Here is an 11829-nt window from a genome sequence, read left to right as displayed (position 1 = left end):
GGGTGGGCAGCCTGGGGACTGTCACATCTGAAGGTGGACGGGGTGGGCAGCCTGGGGTCTGACACCCCTGAGGGTGGACGGGGTGGGCAGCCTGGGGACTGTCACGTCAGAGGGTGGACGGGGTGGGCAGCCTGGGGACTGTCACGTCAGAGGGTGGACAGGGTGGGCAGCCTGGGGACTGTCACATCAGAGGGTGGACGGGGTGGGCAGCCTGGGGTCTGTCACGTCAGAGGGTGGACGGGGTGGGCAGCCTGGGGTCTGTCACGTCAGAGGGTGGACAGGGTGGGCAGCCTGGGGACTGTCACGTCGGAGGGTGGACGGGGTGGGCAGCCTGGGGACTGTCACGTCAGAGGGTGGACGGGGTGGGCAGCCTGGGGACTGTCACGTCAGAGGGTGGACGGGGTGGGCAGCCTGGGGTCTGACACCCCTGAGGGTGGATGGGGTGGGCAGCCTGGGGACTGTCACGTCAGAGGGTGGGCAGGGTGGCAGCCTGGGTCCACAGCCTCCCCTTGCCCTGTGCCCACCCACTCGTCACAGGTGACAGGGAGCAGTCTTCAGGCCTTTAGCTGCTCCTACAGGTGGGGCCCTGTCACAGCCCCAGTAAGCTCAGGCTGGGGCCTCTCTGGGACCCCAGAGCAGTGGCCGGACTTGTGCTGTGTTTTGGTGAGTGGGAACCCCTAGCCTTTGACCTGTGCTGTGTCTCCATGCCTCGCTACAGCTTTCCAACCTGACATTTCCCCTTCCCTCCCCTTCTGTCTGGAAAGCAGACGCACAGAGCTCACCTTGCCTGTGGGCAGCCCCCTCTCCGGGCCTTGGCGTCTGGAGGCCGTCTATCCCGCGTCTTCTGCTCCGGCGGTGGGGCCAGGCTCCCCGAGGCCCAGCTCTTGCGTGTAGTGCTTTGCTGGGAGCCCAGGGCGGTCTGCGAACACGGTGCTGCCAGGGTGGAGTGGCGTGCACTGCAGGATCACCGCGGCCTTGCTGTTTCTTTGCATTTCCAGCAGCTCTGCCTGGAGTTGCTCGATGATGCATTGTGCTGGTGTCTCTCTTCTTGTTTACACTGCCAGGATAGATATGATTGTGGGCCCCCCACCCCCTTCAACTCCCCGGCATAAGAAGTACCCCGCCAAAGGACCCACGGCCCCTTCGAGAGAGTCACCCCAGTACTCACCTAGGTTAGGACCAGCACCTCCCCCTGGCCTGTCTTTGTGAATGGCCAGCCCCTTCGCCCCAGGCCACATGACTGCAGCCCCTTGCACCCTCTTCCTGGAACAGCGGGACACATCTCCCTAAAAACACACGGCAGGAAGAAGGTCGGCCCTCCTCAGCCCCGGCGGGCGGCGCAGAGCCTCCTGGGCAGGGAGCACTCCCATCAGCAGGGCCTGCTCTGGCTGGGAGCGGAGAGCATCTAACGGCCAGGAAGCTGCGTTCTGCCCCTGCTCAGGCCACAGCCTTCGGTGGCCTCCTGGGCAAGACTCAGGCCCAGGTGTGTGTCTGGCCCCAGGCTCACGGCTGCCTGGTCCCAGCGGGGCGGGGGGAGGACTGCTTCCCTGTGCCCCTCCTTGGACTTGAGGTGCAGATGGCAGCAGCACCTGCCTCCCACGCTACTGCCCAGAGTGACGGCAGCCGCACGCGGCTGGCTGTGGGGGCGCTGAGCACCTCAACCTCGGGCGCCTCGACCATGGGGAGGTGGAGTTCAGGGCACAGCCCACTGGCAAGAGCAGCCCCTGCATAGTTAGTTCAGATTCAGGGGCCTGCTGGTTTCCCTGGGGCCTGCTCCCTCCCGCCCGTGGACCGGCCAGGGCAGGGGCAGGGCAAGTGGGCAGTGCGCTCTGTCGGGCAGCTTAGGAGCAGCCAGGTGACCGGCACAGGGTAGCTCAGACCAGCCCGCATCCCCTCCCATCACTGCCTCGGGCTAAGGATTCACTGTGAGCTCCAACCCGCAGCTTTGCCCTGAGACAAGGCTCTCGGGGGTGGGGCAGGGTTGTGTTTGTGCGTCCCGAGTGTGTCCAGCAGAGGGCGCTCCGCTGCCATCCGAGGCATGCTGTGGGCGTGGCGTCAGGGGTTCTGGGCTGGGGCTGGGAGTCCCCCAGCCTTCCCACGCAAGTTCACACCAGGAAGAGCCCGGGACAGGCTGAGCACTGCAGCACGAATCCCAGGCCGAAGCCAGAGGAGGCTGCAGGAGGCCTCGGGACCGCAGGCGGCCCCAGGCCCAGCCCTGAGCCAAGGCTCCCTTTGGGACTTCCCAGACAGGTGGTCCGTCATGTGGCAGGGTGAAGGGGCTGTGCATCTGCCTGGACTGTGTGGACACTGGGGCTTCGCCGTGGCCACTGGCATCTGCTTGGAGCCGGAGGGACCCCTACCTCCCCCGACCCTAGTGCATGCACCCAGCATGGAGCTAGTGGAGCATGAGCCTGCCCCTCCCCCAGCCCTGTCAGCCGGCACCCCCTGAAGTGTATGGGGGGGCGGCCCTGCAGGCTGAGGACTGCGTGGGGCTGCTGGGCCCGGGGGCCCCAGGACGTGCTTTGTGCTCAGGGCTGCAGCTGTGTGGCCAGTCTGGAGTGGCCCTGCTCAGCATGCCCTGTGCAGAGCACGGCTTGCTGAATGGACTGTGAGGGAACGTGCCGGGAGGCTGGTATTTCCTGCAGCCCCAGCATGGCCAGGCCTGTGCTCCCCACAGATCTGCTGAGGGTCTCTGGTGCTATGTTAAATGGGAGTCTCCCCCCGCCCCCAAGGGCACACAGCCACCTTCCTTCCCGGCAACCTCAACCTTCGGCCTTGACAGGTCAGCTCGACTGAGTTCTGCGTCCTGCACACACAAGCACATACACTCCCATTGCAAGACACACACGCATTCACATGCATGCACACGCACCACAGGCACACGCTGCACACTCAGCTTTGGCTGGCTGCGGCTCCCCTCCTCGCCTCTGGTTGTGCGTTGCGGTTTCCCGTGCAGCCCTGTCCCCTCCCCTGTCCTGGAGCAACAGCTCTCAACCTCCTGCTTCTGTCGTCCGTGCTGGAGACGTTAGCGTTGCCTATGTCGTACCTGTCAGCGTGGAGGCCTCCATGGTGCATTACACAGGAGTAAAGCTCAGGGGAGGGGAGGGGAGGGGAGGGGACCCAACTGGCCTTGTGCTCGGAGTCCCGGTAGATGCTCACCAGCTGTCACGGATCCCGGGGCCTGGGTTTGCTGTAGGACCAGCAAGCCCAAGCCAGGGAGGAGAGGGGAGACGTGGGCAGCGATGGGCAGGGCACGAGGTTGATGGGTGTGGGGACCGCAGACGGGGCGGGGCTGAGCAGGCAGAAGCACCTCACTTTACTCCTCAGTAATGTGCCACATCCCATGAAATGGACGGAGCAGGGACCGGACCGGAGCGCAAGGAGGCAGCGCGAGCACGCGAGCACCGCTGTCCGTCTGTCCTGGCGCCTGCGGTCCCCCCGGTCGGCTCTGAGAGGGTCGAAGAGCCCAGATCTGGGGGGCTGTGGGCTGTTCCAGGAGGACGGGCAGGGCCTGGCCCCACGATGCTGAACTCACGCTCGGGGGCCGGGTCTCTGTTCCTGGCAGAGTGGACCAGATCGTGGGGCGGGGCCCGGCGATAACCGACAAGGACCGTGCCAAGGGCCCGGCGGAGGTGGACCTGCCCGAGGACCCCAGCATGATGGGACGGCTCGGGAAGGTGGAGAAGCAGGTGGGCGAGACTGAGGGGCTGTGGGGTGCTGTGGAAGGGGCCAGCCTTTGACACCCCCTTCCCCCGGGGCGATGTGGGTCCCAGGATCCGCTCTCCCCACGTCCGGGCCGGGGGGCTGTGGGGTCCCTCAGCAGGGGTCATGTGCTGTGGGGCTTGCCAGAGTCATCCTGGCTGGTCTCCTCTCCGCCCTCCTTACCCCCCACCCCAGACGTCACCACACGTGGGCACGGCCGCCCGGGCTGGCTCTGGCGCGGGCCTGCGCCCGGCCCACATGTGGACGGCAGGGTGAGAAGCTGAGCTGCCTGGCATCCAGGGGCGTGTGGTGCGGCTCCGGGTCTGGAGTACCCCAAATCCCCCCCCCCGACTCGGAGGCGGGGTGAGCTGGGCCCGCCCCGCAGCAGCCCCGTCTTGCAGGTCTTGTCCATGGAGAAGAAGCTGGACTTCCTGGTGAGCATCTACACTCAGCGCATGGGCATCCCCGCGGCCGAGACCGAGGCTTACTTTGGGGCCAAGGAGCCGGAGCCGGCGCCCCCCTACCACAGCCCCGAGGACAGCCGAGAGCACACGGACAAGCACGGCTGCATCATCAAGATCGTGCGCTCCACCAGCTCCACCGGCCAGAGGAACTACGCCGCGCCCCCGGCCGCGCCCCCGGCCCAGGGCCCCCCGTCCACCTCGTGGCAGCAGCAGGGCCACCAGCGGCACGGCGCCTCCCCGGTCGGGGACCACGGTTCCCTGGTGCGCATCCCGCCGCCCCCCGCGCACGAGCGGTCCCTGTCTGCGTACAGCGGTGGCCACCGGGCCAGCACCGAGTTCCTGAGGCTGGAGGACGCCCCGGCCAGCCGGCCGCACGAGGCGCTGCGGGACAGTGACACGTCCATCTCCATCCCGTCCGTGGACCACGAGGAGCTGGAGCGGTCCTTCAGCGGCTTCAGCATCTCCCAGTCCCGGGAGAACCTGGACGCCCTCAGCAGCTGCTACGCAGCCGTGGCGCCGTGCGCCAAAGTCAGGCCCTACATCGCCGAGGGCGAGTCGGACACGGACTCGGACCTCTGCACGCCCTGCGGGCCGCCGCCGCGCTCCGCCACGGGCGAGGGCCCCTTTGGCGACGTGGGCTGGGCCGGGCCCAGGAAGTGAGGCCACTGTGGGCCACGGGCCCCGCCTGCCACGTCCTGCCCCGCCCGGCTTGGGCTGGGGCCCCGGGCCTTTGCACTGAGTGACCGCATCATGAGGGCGGAGGAGGCCCCCGTGGGGTCCACGCTCGGGCCCGCGTCGGGTGGTGGGCGGGTCGGGATCCTGGGCTCACAAGGTGACATTTTACAAAAGTTCCTTTCCAACCAGCGGCGGAGGGGAGCTGGGTCAGGGGGCCCTGGAGCCCCTCTGCTCTGTTTGGGGACAGACCACCTGCACGCGCGGAGGGGTGGAGCGATGGCGGGCATGCGCTTGTGGTAGGGCCCTGCCGGGAGGTGGTGAAGAGCAGACCTGGCCCCTGGCCCTGGCCGGCCGCGGGAAGCCTGGCCAGCGGTCTGTGTGCACACAGCTGGGCAGTGCCCCGGCCCCTGGGTACCTCGAGGGTTGCATCCTCCCTGTCCTCCTCCCCATGGAGCCGCTGCCAGGCAGAAACCTCGGGGGAGAGGGAGGGACGAGGCCTCAGGGACCAACCCGGCTCCCTAGAGAGCCCCTTGGACCCTCTTGATCACAGCCTCGCTCCTTGGGGTCTCCAGCGGCCCTGGGGTGCACGAGAGCCGCAGCACCGCAGTGAGGAGGTCTGAGGTCAGGCCCCTGTGCTCTCCTCTCCTCATCACGGGTCAGGGCCTGTCTCTAGGCCATGGTTAGCCGTGGGAGACACCACCTGGGGGCGGGGTTGCGCGTCCTCCGCCAGGGCCTCCCTCCCACGCTCCACACCCTGTGGCCCCCAGCGGGGCGGGCTGCACGGTGGTGGGCTACGGAGCCTTTCCACACAGCCCCTGTGCCCCACATCAAACGGGGGGCCTGGCAGAGGGTCCTTCCCACGGGAGCCTCTTGGTGCCTGGCAGAGGGCCCACTGGGGCAGGGGGGCACCCCGGGAGCCTTGCTGCCACACGCTGGTCCCACAGCTGCCGTCTCTCGGTGTTTGGAGCGTGGGAGACATTCTGTCCGCCGGGGGCCCAGGGTCCACTGGGCAGCCAGTTTGGGGAGCGTGAGCTCAGCACTAGAAGCAGGGTGGAAGCCCGGGCTGGGCCCGTGGGACCCAGGCCAGAGACATCTGTGTTTGTAGGCTGAGCACAGTGGGGTGGGACCCAGGCTCTGCAGCAGTCCCCCTCCATGTGTGCCGGGGCTGGGCTGGCCAGCTGAGGCACCCCCGAAAGAGGGACACGGAAAGGCCAGGGGCCCACGTCTCATGCCCTTGTTGGAGGTTGGTTTGGACTGGAACGATAGCTGGTCTAGGGCCTTGAGGTTAGCCAGCCCCACCCCGCCTGCCCACTGGGAAAAAGTGTGGCTGGGCCTGGCTGTTGGTGTCCATGTGTGCGCCTCGGGAGCGATGCCCGCCCCCAGGGGCGGGCTCCACACCTGCCGACACCGCCAGGGCCTCTGCCACGCGTGGCTCAGCGTGGGAGACCACGTCCGTGGTGGTGAAGCGTGGACGCTGTCTGGGATGGGGTGCTTGGGGCCCTCAGGCCTCTGCCCTCTGGTGGGATGGGGGGCGTGAGGGGAGCTCCCAGGCGGAGGGGGGTGTGCGCCTTGACATCATCAGCCCCGCCCACCCCTCCAAGGCCTCCATGGGCCCAGGAGCTGCAGGAGCCTCCCCACCCCCCCCCCCAGCTCCGGTCCTGTGCTCAGGGTGTTGGTGGGTCCTGACTCAGGCAGGCAGCCTCTAGTCTTGTCCCGGAGAGCACTGGGGTGACCTGGCCCAAGCTCTGCAGCTGAGCACTGGGCAGCTGGCCGGACCGCAGGGGGCCCTGGGCTACAGCCAGAGGGGGCCGGCCAGGGCCTGCCTGCCCCACAGCAAGAGAAGCTGGGGCGGGCCTGGAGGGCGAGGCGCCCCCATCGGGTGGCAGGAGGCCTGGTCCCGGAGATGATGGGGCCCCCCAGGCCCGGCCAGAGCTGCCCACTGCCCACCCAAGTGTGAAGACAAGTGTGAGTGTGAGGGGCAGCGGCCACCCCACGGGGAAGTCTCCACACACCCCCGCCAGCACACACGCTCCCACACACCCCCGCCAGCACACACGCTCCCACACACAGCCGCTAGCACCTCCCTGCACTGCGCGTACACGGCAGACCTACAGAAAGGCCACACTTCCATACACGCACACGGGCGCAGTCACGTGTGCACACAAGTAAACACGTGGGAACAACTCTTTCACACTACATGGCTACACCTAACACACACAAGGTCTGCACACGCACACACTCACATCAGTTCACGCAGGTGCACACACACATCGGCCACACATGGTGGCCGCAGGTGTACTCGATGCATGCACACAGACCATATGTCAGACACAGTTTCACGCAGGCACACACAAATGCACGCGCACACCCTGGCAAGTGTGTGCCAGCTCAAACATGCACACACGCACAGCTCCACGCACGTGTACACACATGGCGCACAAATGTGTGCACAGGTACAAGCTGAGCTGCGTGTACACGCGTGTGCACACACAGGCGCCCTGCACAGGCTGCCTACTTTGGCCATTCTTTCCCTCTGGCTCTTCTCGATCGACGTCTGGAGAGGGAGCTCCGCGGAACTCGTGGTGTTGGGCAGATGGGTCGAGACTTCTGCTGAAGCTTAAGTGCGGTCCAGCCATCTGGGCTCCGGGGAGCAGTGGGAGGGGGGCTGCCAGTGCCACACAGGGCCCCCGGCCTGCTGCGCTCGCGGTCTCCGCCCGGAGCCCGAGGACTGCCAAGTAACAGGAGAAGCCGAGGTTGGAGCCAGGGAGGTCCCAGTACCACGGAAGGCCAGGCAGGCTTGTGCGTCAGGCCGGATTCGTGCTGGCTGACTCCCGGTGCTCTCCTGGGAGGTGCCAGGCCCTGCGCCGGGCTGGCGTTGCCTATTGAGCACGGGCATTTTCTAGCCCAGCATCTCCCTTTGCGTCCTCTTCAGGCGCAGCCCCTGTGTGTCAGGCTGGGCCATCTGGAGAGCCCCTCACCTGTGGTCTGAGCGCGCAGGAGACGGAGCGGCCCCGCAGGGCCTGCCTGCCTCCAGTCCCCGCTCCGAGGCTGCAAAGTGGCCTGGCGCCGCGGATAGCTCTCTGGAGAGCCTGGCTGTGGACCCGGTCAGTCCAGAGCCTCCGCGGAGCCCAGCCACAGCCGGGCCGCTCCATGTCTTCTACTGAGAGGGCCTGGGAAAGAGCAGCCCTGTTCTCTGTGGAAGCGTGGTCCCCAGGTATTTCCAGTCCCTTCCCCAGCCTGCTCAGAGGGCGGGGGGTGGTTCTTTTTGGAGACGCAAGAATGTTAGTGTCACCTGGCCCGGCTGTAAGTGGCGGAGGCCACCACGCCTGCCCTGGCCTCAGGCTGTGAGGTCAGCGGGGGACACGTTCACCACCTCATAGGTCACAACCCCTAGAAACAGACCTGGTAGCGGCGGTTGGACGGCAAGGCCACCACGAGGGGCCGCTTTGCACCGTAGCAGCAGGGCTGGGATCTGAGCAGGGGCCCCTGCCTGGCCCTTGTGATCAGCCCCCAACATGCTGCCCCGTGCCCTCAGCCACAGGAAGCCAGGCCTGCCCCTGCCCCCTGTGGACCTTGCGGCCCTCTCCGGCGCACACAGGCTGTGGGGTGTGGTAAGAGGGCCCGGCAGGGCTGTGGGGCGTGGTAAGAGGGCCCGGCAGGGCAGGGCGATCGCACGCACGGCTGGTCACTTCCCCTGGGTTGCCGTCCCAGCCCCCTTTGGGGCTCCCGAGGAGCTAAGAAGAGGTAGCATGGGGGCTTCGTGAGGCGAGGGTGTGGATAGGACCCTGGTCCTGTCCTGCGGGATGCCTGAGCCAGGCCTCTGCCACGCGCCCGGAGTGAGAAGGACGGGTCAGGATCACCGGATTGTGCCGTCCTGGTGGGGCTGACAGCAGGCCTCAGGAGGGGGCTGTGAAGGGAAACCCCCCAATCCATCCAAGGGGGGGGCCAGCTCTGTCCTGTACGCTTGCTCCGGTGCACCTAGCTGGCCGAGGACGCCGGGTCTGGTCCCTTACCCACCCCAAGACTCCCCTGGCATCGGACTGACACCGGAGGATGGGGTCCCAGCCCCCCAAGGCCTCGTGTTCCCGGGGCTCTGGGGCAGGAGCACACATCGCTAAGCACCGCACATCCGACTCAGATTGGGTTTGACAAAGTTGTTGCCTTAACGCATGTTGACAGCGATCCCCAGGCTGCCTGGTGCCCCTGGGCCCCTCCAGGCCGGGCCGTGAGAGTCCACAGGTCCAGCCAGACACAAGTGCCAGCAGGGGCTGCAGCCCTGGTGGGGCACCTGGGCTCAAAGCCACGCCCGCTCTGGCCCGAGGGCCCCAGGCAGCAGTGTGCCCCCAGCAGTGCGCCCCGCGCCGCCTACTGCAGTCCTGCCCTCCCCTGGCCGCGTGCAGCTTCCCCATCTCTGCGGTTGCCTTTGGCTGTCTTTGCACTTTCGTTCATGCTCCAAAGAATACTTCATACTGCCTTTGTACGACTGCACCCTAACTATTTCGAACGTGGCCTCGGGCGCCGCACCAGCCTTTTCCTCTCAGCAACGTGCGGCCCTGGACGCTGACGTCTCCACTCCGCGCACCACCATCGGACGCCCAGGGAACGGACGCTAGTCTTCTAATGGGTTCGCCAGGATAGAACCAAACAACACGGACACGTTCGTGCCACGCAAACAGGCTGGTGTGGCCAGGCGGGGGCGGGGGGCTTCCGGTGCAGAATCTCTCAGAAGGACATGTGTGGACAGTTCTGGAAAGTTCTGCTGCCATGGGGCTGAGTGGGTGCCCAGTGGACCCGTGCACTTAGTAAAATCAGTGATTCAACCGGGTGGAGTGTGTGTGGTCTTCCTGCCACTGCTTGTACCCTGGTCTGAGATGCGCTGGGTTGGGGAGGGAGGCTACGATCCCCAAGGCCTGGACCGGGAGCTTCCCTGGGCCCTCTGACCAACTTCAAGCCTTCTGATGCCTTGAATCTCCAGGAACGCCTGTCCAGTTTACTGTCTCTGCCCTCTGGAATTATCCAGGCAGACCCTCCCTCTCTTTGGGTCTCTGCTGAGCTTGGTGGGATCAGGTGCCCTGCAGCAGCGGCTGGCCCTGCGCTTGGTGGCCAGAACTTCTTTCCGACTCGGTGTCCGCACCTGCCCAGATGCCTGGTCCCTGCCCAGCAGGGTGTGGGAGGGGAGGGGCTTCAGCCCCGGGGCTGTGGCGGACACCGCTGGCTGTAGGGGGCGCCAGCAAGGCCCTCAGGTGCCCAGAGCCACCATGATTACTGGGGTTCACTCTGGTTCTGGGATCCCCGGTGGTCCCCACATGGGCGGGTGTGGCCACGCCCAGCACGGGGGGGGGGCGGCACAGTCGGCCTCCTCGCTGCAGTGTCCGCCACACTCCTCTGTGCCCGCACGTTCCCTCAGGACCCTTGTCAATGCTGTCCTCTGTCACCGGGAGCAAAGCAAAGGAAGGAGACCGCTTCCCTGGGCCGAGTCACAGCTCTGCTGCTGCTTCTGACCTCCCTGGGCATCCTGCTGCCCCACGAATGCTCCGGTCTCAGGGCCAAGCACTACACGTGCCCAGCCCTCCCTGAGCTGCCCCTGCAGAGGCCGCCACACCAGCAGGTGGCTGTGCAGATGAGGACGCTGGGCTTTGGCCGCACATTGGCTCTGGGACCATCCGATTGGCCCCTGCTGCCAGTCTCCACCAGGAAGCCCCGCCCTGCTGCTCCCTGGATCCTCAGGCAGTTGTGTGAATGCACGGGTCCTTGGGCACAAGGTGTGCCGGGGGAGGGTGGGAGGTGTGCAGGAGGGTACCTCCCGATGGAGTCTGGACCGGGCAGGCGGGGTGCTGGGCAGCGTGACACCCAGGGCCGGTTTTCCAGGCAGTGATAGACTTGGGTGGCGGCAGATGAGTAACCAGAGCCCTGGGGCCTCTGAGGAGAGGCCAGTGCAGGCCCTGCTTTTTCTGGGGCCCTCCTTTCCCTCAGGGTACTGGCCAGGCCATTCTGCCCACGGAGTGTCCACTAGGCATCTTGACCTGCTGGCCATCTCACTATCCACTCTTCTGTCTTCCAGGGCCCCAACAACTCCTTCCCTTCCCCTTCTCTGGTCCTTCCTGCAGGGACTTTAGCCTGACATGGGGAAAGGTGTCTATGGGATGGCCGCGTGGCAGGGTGGACACAGAGCTGTCCAGGGATGGCCGTGTGGCAGGGTGGACGTTGAGCTGTCCACGGGATGGCCGTGTGGCAGGGTGGACACAGCGCTGTCCAGGGATGGCCGTGTGGCAGGGTGGACACAGAGCTGTCCAGGGGATGGCCGCGTGGCAGGGTGGACACAGAGCTGTCCAGGGATGGCCGTGTGGCAGGGTGGACGTTGAGCTGTCCACGGGATGGCCGCGTGGCAGGGTGGACACAGAGCTGTCCACGGGATGGCCGCGTGGCAGGGTGGACACAGAGCTGTCCACGGGATGGCCGCGTGGCAGGGTGGACACAGAGCTGTCCACGGGATGGCCGCGTGGCAGGGTGGACACAGAGCTGTCCAGGGATGGCCGTGTGGCAGGGTGGACACAGAGCTGTCCAGGGATGGCCGTGTGGCAGGGTGGACACAGAGCTGTCCAGGGATGGCCGTGTGGCAGGGTGGACACAGCGCTGTCCACGGGATGGCCGCATGGCAGGGTGGACACAGAGCTGTCCACGGGATGGCCGCATGGCAGGGTGGATGTTGAGCTGTCCACGGGTGGCAGGGTGGACACAGAGCTGTCCAGGGATGGCCGTGTGGCAGGGTGGACACAGCGCTGTCCACGGGATGGCCGCATGGCAGGGTGGACACAGAGCTGTCCAGGGATGGCCGCATGGCAGGGTGGACACAGAGCTGTCCAGGGATGGCCATGTGGCAGGGTGGACACAGCGCTGTCCACGGGATGGCCGCGTGGCAGGGTGGACACAGCGCTGTCCAGGGATGGCCGCATGGCAGGGTGGACACAGAGCTGTCCAGGGATGGCCG

General features: G+C 66.5%; 1 protein-coding gene across 1 annotated transcript in view; it reads left to right on the top strand.

The window, feature by feature from the left end:
- Kcnq2 (potassium channel, voltage gated KQT-like subfamily Q, member 2) overlaps positions 1 to 4826 on the top strand; it is a 52885-nt gene extending 48059 nt beyond the window's left edge. Inside the window, exons 15-17 of the mRNA XM_013030357.1 lie at positions 1065 to 1172; positions 3497 to 3689; positions 4104 to 4826. Of these exons, the coding sequence (XP_012885811.1) occupies positions 1065 to 1172; positions 3497 to 3689; positions 4104 to 4826 (1024 nt within the window). The remainder of the gene's footprint in view (positions 1 to 1064; positions 1173 to 3496; positions 3690 to 4103) is intronic.
- The last annotated feature ends 7003 nt before the right edge of the window (positions 4827 to 11829 follow it).

This window comes from Dipodomys ordii, unplaced genomic scaffold, assembly GCF_000151885.1.
Source record: "Dipodomys ordii isolate 6190 unplaced genomic scaffold, Dord_2.0 Scaffold129, whole genome shotgun sequence".
NCBI lineage: Eukaryota > Metazoa > Chordata > Mammalia > Rodentia > Heteromyidae > Dipodomys > Dipodomys ordii.
The sequence above is the reverse complement of the archived record's forward strand: the minus strand, read 5'-3'. Positions and strand labels throughout refer to the sequence as shown.